Raw genomic sequence first — 12,897 nt, 5'->3', positions numbered from 1 at the left:
TATGAATATTTTAGGAAATGCTTCTGATCAAGAACTGGAAAATCTATCACACAGGATTTTATTTCAAGCTGAATTGAGGGGCTGTGCAAAACTAAATATGATTCCACTGGCAAACTCTAATGATCAGCAGAGAAAACAAGAGCAGCAGCACTGCCAAGTCACACTCACAGCATTCTGGCACCATGCCTCCACTCTGACTCCCAAAGACAGAGGTAAGAAAATTTGTAATACTTGTTCACCAATTTCTGGACCATCTGGCAAAGAAGCATGCCAGTAGGTATCAAGTGTGATGCACAGAGCAGAAGCTGAGCTGACAGATCCCATTCATGCAGGTCCTCGAGCAGCTCTGACACGGATAACTGGATCATGGGAGCCTTGGGGCCAAGTTTTAACCAACAATACAAACCAGAAGTCCACAATTCTGTAACTTCTTAGTACTGCTTTGATCAGAGCAGCTACACATTGAAATATGATACAGATACATGGATACTGAATTAGGATTGCTGAATTCTGGTTCCACTATACCCTTCAATCCTGTTTTCCTTAATAATTTACACACAGAAGAGGAAAAATCCTTTTCCTTTCTCATAGTAGTTAAACATTTATTTTTCCATTACTTAAGTAACAGTAAGGAGCATTGGCATTCTCCTCCTGACTACACTGAAACTTAACAGCATTCCTTGGTTTTTAAACTTTACATTCAGAAACTTAAAATTTTATTTACCCAATATAAGTCATCATTTTTAACCACCAGCTGCTAAGATGATGGTTGCAGTGATACAGCTCATGCAATGGTTTCCCTGGCTTTACCTCTTCCATGATTTGTCATTAATGAGAAGATGTTAAGTCAAGTATCCCTAACCCTTGTAGGCATGAGAGCTGTCCACAAATGCACCATCAAGGAGCCATCATTATTTCAGTTCTACTTCCATTAGGTTCCCACACAGAAAAGCAGGTCTTGACAGCCTATGATTCACTAGAAGCCTTATTCCAAGAAGCTTAGTGACTCCCCGAGTTCCAAATGGAGCTGGCAGGCACTGCCCACCAGTTCCATGCGGTGAAGGTTGCAGCAGCCCAGAGTTAACCACATCTGACACCTGGAGTCATGTTTCCAGCTGGAGCAGTCTCTGATGGAAGCAAAAGCAGCTCAGAGCCCTAGAGCTCCACCACACTGAGCTGGGGCTGGGAACAGTCTCCAGCCGCTGGCAGGGAGGTAGAAACCAGACCACAGGACACCTTTATCCGTCCAAACCTGTCCTCCCAACCAGATTAACTCCTCTCAAGTCAGGGCTTCAAGGAGCTTAAGGAAGAAAGGAAATGATCTGTGAGTGAAGCCATCATGTACAAGCAGAAAGAATACAACCCAGAGCCATATCTTAAAAAGCCATCTCCTATCTGGATGGCTTTGAGAGGACATCAGACAACACCAGCAAGTGAAAAGGCTGCTAGATGAAAGCTGATGTGCTGGTGACACTTTGGATACTTAGAGGATGAATATTCTCTTCATACTCAGGTGGAACAATCGCATAACCACATCTTGTCAAAAAAAAAAATCACCCCAGACAATGAAAATTAAGAATTACTAAGTAGGTAGAAAGATGTAAAGGACAAGAGTTTAACAGTTCTGTTTGAGATGTGATAGATTTACAATACTTCACTGATGGTACAAATGGAGAAAAACATGGTTTCTGTGCCCAAAAGCATTTTCATTAGTTCTGGCACAGCAAAGATCCCACTGCAGCATGATGGTGTTAAACAAGGGGTTAACATTCATTTGGAAAGCATTTATAGACAGACTTAGAGGGGAAAACAGGAACTGACAGGTAAAAAATGGTTAGGGATTTGCAGCCACTAAGTGGTTCAATTAACACCCTCTAAGTCACACACACCATAAATCTTTCATTTTTAAGTAATATGATTAAAAGATCATAGTAAGACAAAATCAACTCTGTTCCAGCTCTCTGCCTTAATTCTGCCCTCATCCCCACCCAACTTTCTTTACAAAGTCTGAAACTAGAGCTTTTCCTTTAACATTCCAATACCTAAGCTTCTTTCTAATTTAAATTCTCCAAATTAACCTTTGTAGAGGGCAATTTAGGGTTAGATCAGCTAGAGGGGAACTCCCTTTGCAGGTAGGCTGTCCTTTCATAGAAATCACAGAATGCTTTGGGGTAGAAAAAAACTTAAATGTCCCCTCATTCCATTCCTCTGCCAGGGGCAGGAACTCCTTCCACCATCCCAGGTTGCTCCAAGCCCTGTCCAACCTGGCTTTGGACACTTCCAGGGATGGGGCAGCCACAGCTTCTCTGACAACCCGAGTTGTACCACCCTCTGAGCAGACAGCTTCCTAACACAACCTAAACCTCTCCTCTTTCAGCTTAAAACCATTCCCCCCTTGTCCTATCATTCTCTGCACCTCTAAAAGTCACTCTGTAAGAAGTCCTTTGGTTGTATCCTCTGGCATCTGTGACAATCCACACCAGGAAGAAGGCTGTCCTGGACCTGGGATGTGTTTCTCTTCCATATGGCTTTCCTGGGACCTGCAGAGGGCTGAGAACTCTCTGCCACATTCCCCTTAAGGGAGCCACTGATCTTTCTTCCATGCCCAACACAGGCAATTTTGCTGAAGCTTTAAAGACATCTATTTTTTTGGGTTCCCTTGAGATGCCATCATGGGTAACAAACTCAAAAAAGGCATAGCGGAGCAAGCTGGAGAAGGGCAAAGGAAAGTCAAAGGTGATATGAACCAAAAATGCAGCTTACACAGTCCTCAGATTAACTATCAAGCTCCTAGAAATTAATAAAAATAACCTTTTGTAAACAACCTTTAGATGGTCTGCAGCCACATCCAGAAGAAACTGAAGTATGAAGGCTCTGAGATATTATATAAAAATCACTACCTAGGGCTGAGAGAATGTATAATTCACTGGACTAAAAGGCATTGTGTGATGCCATCTTTTATTTTAAGTACGGTAGCTGTATTTTTTTCCCCAGTTTTTGCTTTGTTCTTTAATCCAGAGAGAGAGTGATAGTCACACCCCAGAGATTTATCTTATCAGAAGTTGTGATAGCTTTCCTTTCTAGGGGATTAAGCTGGAGCAACTGTAGTTGAAAGCTAATCACCAACCTCAGAAAAACCCTCCTAACCTCAACATCTGATCCAGCCACAGAAATCCTGACCCTGTAGAGATTCATGTGCATCCTTCATTTTATTCAGACACACAAGTGGGCCAGCTCAGTTAGTGTTGTCAGTTATGCTGATCTTTCTTTCATGAGACAGTATTTTTATGGCTAATATGTCTCAAATCCAGCTCAAGCTACCCAGTGTCAACCACTCCTCTGGCAGTGAGAGCTAAATCAAGTTAAAGCTTTTAATAAGGCACAAACTCCTGTGGTGTGATCTGCTTCTGAGCACCAAGTGCTTCAGACCCACTCTGTCACCATGAGCCAGCTGATGACTGGTAGTTTTAGGACTGAAATGTTTTTAAGAGCATGATCTACTACTGCAAAGGACATCCACATGAATAACAACACGAAACAAATACTTCAGAGACATATGGAATTATATTACTGTGATGAATGTTTTAAAATAAACCCCTTTTTTCCTAATCAATTCAAAGAAAACCTCTGCTATGGTTAAAAACAAATACTTCTGGAGAAAAATTTCATCTTCTTGCAAAGTGAATTAGTGATTCCAAAAACCTGAATTAATGCAAGTTGAAGACATATTTCCTTATAACCTGTTTATTGTCAAACATCCTCTGCATTGGAAATACAGGCACCCAACACAACCAGCTCATACCATTCCAAATTGCAGAGTCTACAATGAAAAAGACAATATGACAAGTTTTTGCTTAATTTAAAGTTAATAGCAAGAAGTGGCTGCCATTTTCAAAGCTGACAGCAATACACCCATGAAGCACTATTAGGATATAGCAATCACATATTTGATTTATTGACACCAAAAAATGAAAACTGTAAAATATTAGCAGCCTCCTAAAAAAGAAAGAATACTGATGCCTTGCTTTTACTGCAATTGACTAAACAGATGCAGCTGATTTTGGAGGTTTGTGGTAACATCTATCACTGAAGTACAGATGCTGCAAACACACGGTGGTGAGCATGCAGAATACTAAACACAGATTTCAAAAGCATGTTTACCTAACCACACTCACACATCATCTGCTGTAGATTAACAAGGCCTAAAGCCAATTTTTTACCTGAATGCTAGATCTCCTTTTTTTTCTCCCCCTGTGACCTATGGCAAAACAACAAATGTGCCTCTTGAATAAATCAGAGCAGAGCTGTGGCTTGCTGCTAGCCATTCCTCTTTGTCCTTTCCCATCTCCTGCACGGGGGGAGCTGCAGATTAGTGCCTGCCATAGCTAGGGACACAGCAAGTCATAATTAGCTCACAGGGTGCTGTTTATAGCTACTACACAATGCCAGGATTTGTTTCTTGTACTGAAGCTATGAATCTGTAAATGGGATTTTTATGAGGATTTATGTGTCATCTTGTGTTTTTCCTGGAAGCTTATGCCACTGTTGTTCCCAGGGGATGTGATGCACATTTACCAGAAACCCAACACACCGACTTCCTCCCCGCTCTTCAAAATAGGGATAAGAAGGCTTAGCAGATGATGAAAAAGAATGTATTTAAGAAGCAGGTGGGTGTAAAAAAAGGGGGTTGGAAAAGAGGAAGAGACTCAGCTACAGCTGGTACCAGGGCTCTGCTCCAGGAAAGCCTACAATCAATTACTGCTGGCACGAAGCTCAAGCTTTCAGCAGGCACCCAGCTGGCACATGGCAGAGCAGGGCTGGGCTGGCACCAGCCCCGGCACGGGCTTCCCTTCCCGCAGCTGCTCTGGGCCAGACTTGCTCTTGGCCAGACACAAGTCCTCACAAATGCTGTCACCTGTCTGCTTTTATAAAAGCCCATCAGAGCCTCTGCTCCTCTGAAAGCTGAGTCACCAACATCATCGCTAATGATTTATGTTCCGGCATCATTGCTCTGAACAAGGTTAACCAGGATCAATTTAACCAGGAGAGACATGTCACCAAATCCCATCTGCACACAGACCCCTGCATCTCTGCCAAGAAGAAAAATACCACCTATTTGCTAGAGCAGAAATATGTTTGTCTTTGATAACAGAAGGGGCACTCACAGGTAAAGTCTCCTGGAGAAGCTGCACTTTCACCCAAATTAAGATCAACGGCTTTAAACTGAGGCTTTTTACAAAGAGCAGGCTCCACTTATTTAGATTTTTCTATTACAATATGGGCACATTTTCAGCACACTGCAATATTCCATAATGAAATTGCAGCCTTCATCTCTAACTTCTCCCTCAAGCTATGCCACTTCAGAAAAGCAAGCAATTATGCTGCTTGACGCTGCAGCAGTGAGCCCCGGCACCGGTGACTGGCAGCACAGCTAATGGATATAGCAAGGATGCCTCTGACTGACAGACCAACTTTATTTGTCAAAGCCAAAAGCACCTACCTGCCAAAGGAAGCCTGATATAATTGGAGGAGGTTGATGGGGAAAAAACCCCCACCATTTATTTCTTCAAAAGAATGAGAGAAACTAGGGCAAGAAAATGAGAGAGGACCCAAACCCCCTCTGCTGAGGAAGAGGGTCAGGGGACAGTACATTTAGCATTGTCATATACACATAAAATATATACGTGCATGAAATTTGAGAATGAGAAAAATCTTGAAAGCAAGCAGCATCCTGGCTGGAGCACAAAGCCAACATGAGTAACACCAGAGAAAGCCCTAATGTGACCCTCCTCAGTGGCAGCTGTGGGGGAAGGGGAATTAACAACTCTCAGGGTAGCTCCCCTGTCAAAACTGAAACTGCAAGTTTGGTATTTCTTGGACAACTTGAAACAAATTCCAAACACATATTGCTTTTCTCCTTCTAATTAAGCAAAAGGTATTAATAGACTGCGAGATGGTTCTCCTACTATTCTGCTCATCTCTCCACAAAAATGAAGCTGAATGGTGCAAACTCAGGTAAAAATGCAGAATATTTCACCAGCCCAGCCAAACACAAGCTCCATAATCAGTACAGCATATCAATACAAACCACTCAGGCTGCTTTTACCCACTGTGAAATCTAGTCCCAGGGTCAGCTGCATTTACATCTTTCCCTTCATAAAATACTGTTATGTAATTCCTGGGAACAATGAGCACAAGCAACACAGGAATGACTGAGCTATCTTTAGAAATGTGTCAGCTACAAAACAAAGCGTGACTTTTACGCTCTAAAATAGGCTCACAAACATTCTTAATTTTGTTGCACAACATTTTGTTTTCATGGAAGCTGGACTGTTACATAAATTTATTACTTGCACTTTCACGGGTGCTTTACTGCTTTTAAAACGTAGAGTAACAAATAAAAACAAATTATTGCAACAGAGATGCTGGAGACTTGTATTATAATACTGAATGGGTTTGATTGCCTCTATTATTTACTTCTGAGGTTTAAGAGATTTTTTGAATTAGAATTTTAAAGTTATTTAGCTGGATTCTTTCAGTTGAGTTTCTAACATGGTGGTCTATATTTCATTGGTTTAATACATCTAAAGGGATAAAAAAATGGATTCACAGTAATGATAGCACAGAAGCAAAAAAAATCAAGAAAGGTCCTTTCTCAGGAGCTTTATATTATGAGGCCCAGCAGAACAGTACTTCAGGCAGACAAAAATTCCCAGGTAGAAGATGCCAGTGAGGAACATTTCCTGAGAACTAGCAACCTCTCAGAAGAACAGAAAGGATCTGGTCAATGAAGAGAACATGAAGAATCAGTAACTGTTAAGAAGAACTAGGTACAGAGGTTACCTTGGACAAGCTATGACTTTACCTGGAACATGTATCCACCACTTTGAGCAGGTATCCAACAGCATTTGCAAGTTTACTTCCCTGTTGCCTTTTCTCCTCCAGATATGTGGGCTTTGTTCATCAAGCCTTGGATGAACCCAGTAAACACAAGTAACAGTGCCTGTGCCACCCAATCTCCATCAGTGCCTGCATTCCTCCTTTCCTCTCCAATTCCCATAGAGAAAGCAGAACAATTGCTACACAAACAATCAAGTGGAAAAGGCACTCTGAGTTCAAATATAAATCAATGCCTACCTGATTTTGGAATTACAGGTCATTTCATTCTCAGGGTAGTGAATATCCACTGCATCCTGAATGACTGTACCATACTCATAGACTTTAATCTTCTTTGTCACTCCAGCGATGGCAAAGTAGTCACAGTCTCGGTCGAACTCAATACTGAGAAACAAAAATATAGGTTGAGAATTCTGTAAAAATACCCCACATACTTACCAGGAGGATATTTTACCTCCTAAACATCCTGGTATGGCAGAGTTGAAAATCACAGTTTGCAGTGTGGACCTACCCAGTTCAGAACACCCTGGTCAGATCTGGCACACACCCCAACAGTGTGGAGTTCTTGCTCTAAGCATTGTTCCCTAATCCATCCCCCAACAACACACACAGCTCCATTTTTGTGGCAACACAATCACCCTCCACAGCCAGGGTATTTGTTCACATGCTCTGGAGGTTTTTCAGTCCAGCCACACCATCTACACTGCATGGTACCCAAAGGTCAAAGCCAAGAGCTTGTCCTGGAAACATGCTTAACATTCCATGGCATGACTGCCCATTGATTCCTCCTGTGTACAACAGCTTCAGGAACTTTTAAAGTACTAATACAGAGCAAAGCAGCATTTGTGAAAAAAAAAACCCTTCTAAATTCCCTGGGTAACCACAGGGGGTTGAAATCAGATCATCAGTACTGTAAAAACAACTATGACTTCCATTTAGGGTTGCTTGTGCAAACAGAGGCACCTTCTTTCTTGACCTGCAGGGCAAGTTTGTAATAAATATCAATGAAGCTGGAAGTAAAAGCAGTCAACTTATAACAAAGTTAAGCTGCAAATGAGAAAAGCCTGAGGTTGTAGCGAAACACATCTAAGAGAAAGGCAGGCAACAGGTTACAAACAGCTAATGTCATTCCTACCTTCACAGCTTGGAAGGGCTTGAGAGAAATCTGCTAGACATCCAGCAGCTGGGGAAGTAATCCTACTTCCCAGGAGCTTCTGCTTTCCTGCAGCCCATGGCACTGCTGGCAGGGCAGGTGCACATACACCTGTCTCCTCTGAGGGCATCAGCCTCAATGAGACACTCCCCAGAAAGGGTGGGAGCAGCATTTGCCCTCACTCAGGAGGTTTCTATGGTCAGTAACCAGCTGTCCCCAAGTCTTCTGATTAAGCAATCAGTCTACTGTTTAGACAGGTCTCTTTTGGAGTTCTTCATTTAAATCCCTGCTGTCTTTATCACTTTGGTTTTTTCCCCCTTAAGAATCCAGAGCGTTTATGAACCACAGAGGAAGTTCTTAATGGCAGCAGGAAAAACTGAATTTACACTAATTCCACATTCAAAATCCTGAGAGTAGGGGCATTTAAGGTACCCCTCTACAATTAGAAGGCATTAAACCAATTACAAGAAGAGAAAAGGCTCTTCAGGCTGCCCCCATTGCTGTAACAGCATGAGCTTTCCGCTCCTCACAGAGCTGAGGAGTCAAAGGCAATGCAATGTTTCCAAGGGAAGATAAATTTAAACACCAACAGAATTTTCAAGTCCTTGCAAAGGAGATATTATCAAGTTATTTTTAAACTATGGAGAGAAAAGACTGTTGATATGCAGTCTGTGGCTTTAAAATAATTCAATGAAGCAGCTTGAAACTTGGCCATTTAACTCAGGCACCCAAACTTCTCCCAGGAGTGGCAGGAGATGGCCCCACTCACAAGTGACTGCTAGAAAACCTAATCAGGTGCAGCCTGCAGAATCATGAGCCTCCAAAATGCAGGGAGGAACATGCTTATGGCTGGGGAATTAAACAGGCATGCAGGCATCTATTTAAATAAAATGGGAGAGGGAAAGAAGTCACCTAAGCATCCAGGCTGCTCTCCCCACTCCCCAGATCTGCACTAATCTAAATCACTTTTTATACACACAGGATGAAAATACCATTCAGGTCTATCTTGTTTTGTCAGCTCACCCTATTCTGTGGAAGAACTTTATAATCAAAGCCTCTATAACAATACAAAGGATTTACTTGTACCACAATCTTAATTGAACTACTGTCTCTTCTCCTGTTCTCTGCCCTGTGGATTCAGGTAAAGCACAACTAAAGTGATGGCAGTGATTCATCTGCCTGGATTCAATTTAAACCCTCAGCCTTCTGCTGAAGAAAGAAAAAGAATGCATTACAATGTCTGGTAAAAAGCCAAGTTATTAGAGCAGAATAGAACCTCTCTCATTTGGGTTGGGTTTGCTTCTCTAGTATTAATTCTTTTTTTTTTTTTTTTAATAGAGACATGCTGTAGACAAAACAAATTAGTGTTTAAAGAGGCCCATAAAAGTTAACACATCATTAAAAAAATAAAAAGCCTTAAGTAATAGAATTGTCAGACCTGTGACCTTCAAACAGCATCAAAGACACTGCAGGGAGAAAAAGAATGCAGAAATAAACAACTACAGTGCAGACCAACACACACCTGCACCTTGGCCTCCCATCACCTGTGCTCAGTCCTGGAACAGCCAGTGTTCTCTCTTTCTGCCAGTCAGCTTTTCAACAGTGATTTACAAATAAAAATAGGAACAATCTAACTACCTAATCAAGTGCATTCTCCATAGAGAACTGTTCCTAGTACTTGCAAAGCTCTGCTTACACCTGGACTAAACAGCATTAGGACAAACAGCCTACCTGCACAGCAACCATCATTTTAATGCTTTTTCTTGCAAGTCTTTTAAATACACTTAGTATTATACAAGCCTTATTTGCATTTAACTGGCTCGTGGGTACTCCTGTCACCTGCTGCTTGAAGTCTTTGTGTCAATGTAAGCTCTTGCTTATCTATATGAAAATTCACTGGAGAATTGAAGTTTTGTTTTGTCTTGTCAAAAGACTCAAAAGAGCCAGCTCAGAAATACAACATTCCGTTTTGCAGGTGATACATTTCCACAGTCCTAGTGAATTCCTCATTAGCACAATAACAACATGCAATAGAATAACAGGAAATAATTAAAACCTCCAGTGAAATTACCTTCTGGACCAGCAGTGGTCCTTGCTCCTCAAAGATGTACTTGTTAAAAACAGTTATCAACTGCTCCTTTTTGTTCAACCTATTTTTAAACTCCACATTTCTGACCAACCAAGACTAAGCAAATTTCTATAAGGAATCTTTTGGGGACATATGAACTGCTGGATATTTGAAAGAGCTTTATGAACATGCCACAGAATTACTTACAGAAATCAGATTGAAAGGATCTGACAGTTTTGTTTTAGGGAAAATAGAAGAGAGACATCTCTCATTCCCAAATCACTGCTTTCCAACATCTTATGGAAATATCACTAAGGGCTGCTAGAAAGTAAGCACATCCTCAAGGGTTCTGGTTTCTCCACTGCTTGTCTTAATTCCCAATCTGTGAGATTATAAATCAACTGCTTTATTTTAATGGTAAAGCCTGTGACCTTGGAGAACACTCATAGCTAACAAATAGAATTATGAAATAAATTGCTTCTGAAACATGCCTGGAAGCCTGCTTTGGTGTTGAGGATAGAGCAGCAGGGAAAGAGTAAAGAAGGAGTATTTAGCAGCTCTGCCATTGTGTAAAGCCTTAGTACATTTGCATCCTGCTGGTGTGTGCAGTTGTTCTCCACATCCCCGGAGGATGAGCTGGAGTTAGGGAATGCATACAGATGGGCAACTAAATTGATTAAAGGAATAGAGCAGCTGCCTCCCCAAAAGGGTTATGAGCAAGGCAACAGCAAGACTGGTGTTCAACAAGTCACACTACAGCTAGGAGGTACTGGCCAGAAGATTTGATCTGGAACAGAGGAGGGTTTCCTCCCTCCCAGTTACACTTTTTAAGAAGCACACACATGTTTCAGGTAGTAACTCCTGACAACAGCAATCCATGTACAGCTGGTTCACACCAGATATCAACAGGGATGCACTATACCCACTGTTTGAAAACAGGAGAAGGCAGGGAGAAGGCATCGAAGTGCATTTGCCTTTAATGCACCACCAGTTAAAGGTAAAGGTCTTCAGCCCACTGCCCCTCTCCCCTTCACATACACAGCCTACAATTGCCACTGTAACCAAAAATGCCTCAGCCCTGACTCCTTACCAAGATCTGTGAATGTAGGAGTTGCCATTTTTACAAAGTAGATGATTCAGTCCCTCTCATGGAGCTGTATATATCTATATAGATATATAAATAGAGACACACACACAGACATACTGTCCTCTCTGGATATACCAAAGGCTTTCAATTCTGTTTCTCCCCAGCCTAGTGCTGTTTCTATTTCTGTATCTCTAACATCAACTCCTATCTTGCTGTGGAATCCCATATTTAATGACAACATGAATATATTGTTGGGACTTAATTGGTGAGAAGAATGAGAGATGCCAGAAGCAGTTTTCATCCTTCACTTTTATTTCCTTAAAGTCTTTCTTACTCTGTGCTTCCACTGCATGGCCTCCTCCAAGGGGTGTCCTGTCACTCCTAACAATCCCAAGCCTGGCTGTCTTTTTCCAATGCTCATTTTGAGGCACCAAAGCCAAAGATTAGATATTTAGGTTACAATCCAACACTGTGGGCACCGCTGTAGGCTGTTAAGCACCTGGGGCCAATACAGAAATCAGTATTAATATCACACACTTGAGAGACTGCTTACAACAGACTGATATTTTAAGTAATTAAGGAAGGTAATTAGTGTCACTAGGTATGCACTACTAGCATACTAACATGTTTTTTTAAAAACAAAGCTATATTCAGGCATAGGAAGCTGCAGTAAAGCACTCAGACTTTGTGTTCTATCAGCTCAAAGCCTACATTTTGTCACACACAAAAACCAAAGCTACTGAAACAAAGGATATGAAGTTTCAGTACCAAAAGCTTGTTCTGCTAAAGCTGTGAGTGGATGAAATAAACCACTGAGGTTTTTCTCTATAATAAAGCAGCAGTTCCATTAGTTACTCCTTACTCCAGAGCACCACCACCTAAGTAAGGTCACTGCTTTTATTTCTGAGTCCTTAATCTGTGTCACAGGGACAAGGACAGACCACCACTGCAGAACATATTTCTTGATTCAAACTCCCAGGCTGCCAGATATTTTCTAAAATATAAACTGAGCAAGCATGTCATGATCCCAGACAGGTAGCTGCTATCTCTAGTCAGAAAGGACCACTTAAACCTCAATTCTCTGTAAACTGTTATTTGGATAGATAAGTTAAATGCATAAATGAGATTATCACTCAAAGTCATTCTATCAGACAGCAAACACTTTTATCCTGAAGAATCACATTACCTTAGGTTAGATGTGACCCCTAGATCACCAGAAATTTGCCAGATTTGTCCTCTGATCAAGGTGAAGTCATCTTAGCTACTCTCAGTGGATCAGATTCAGGTCTAATGGATGTCTAATAAAAACCATGGGACAGAGGACCCTAAGCTATTTCAGACTGATGCCATTCTTTGGAGTTGCTTGGAATATCCCAGCTCCAGTGGCTCCATTGAATGTAGCCAAGGTACCCTTCCCACCTCCTCTCCTCCTCCAGGCTCCGAACATCCAATGAGAATGTTACCCTTAATCAAACCCCTATATGAACCACAAAAACCAGAGACTGGAAAGTCAGCTGTGTGTGTTAATTAACTTTCCCCCACCATCAGGGAAACAGGCTGGGAAGGCTGCTGCATTAGCCCAGCAAAGCCTGCACTGCACAGGGAAGGACAGTCCTGAGCTCTGGGCTCCCTTGGAAAGACATCATTGCACAGCCATGCTGCAGTCCCACTGTCAGGATCTCTCTTACAGGC

At 41.8% G+C, this 12,897-nt stretch overlaps 1 protein-coding gene across 5 annotated transcripts in view; it reads right to left on the bottom strand.

Annotated features, from left to right (window-relative positions):
* COP1 (COP1 E3 ubiquitin ligase) overlaps positions 1-12,897 on the bottom strand; it is a 124,754-nt gene that overhangs the window by 64,591 nt on the left and 47,266 nt on the right. For all 5 annotated transcript variants that reach the window (XM_059478676.1, XM_059478677.1, XM_059478679.1 and 2 more), the window contains exon 12: positions 7,138-7,281. In XM_059478676.1, coding sequence (XP_059334659.1) covers positions 7,138-7,281 — 144 coding nt within the window. The remainder of the gene's footprint in view (positions 1-7,137; positions 7,282-12,897) is intronic.

This window comes from Ammospiza nelsoni, chromosome 9 (assembly GCF_027579445.1).
Source record: "Ammospiza nelsoni isolate bAmmNel1 chromosome 9, bAmmNel1.pri, whole genome shotgun sequence".
Taxonomy (NCBI): Eukaryota; Metazoa; Chordata; class Aves; order Passeriformes; family Passerellidae; genus Ammospiza; species Ammospiza nelsoni.
Note: the sequence above shows the minus strand (reverse complement) of the source record. Positions and strands in the feature narration are given on the sequence as shown.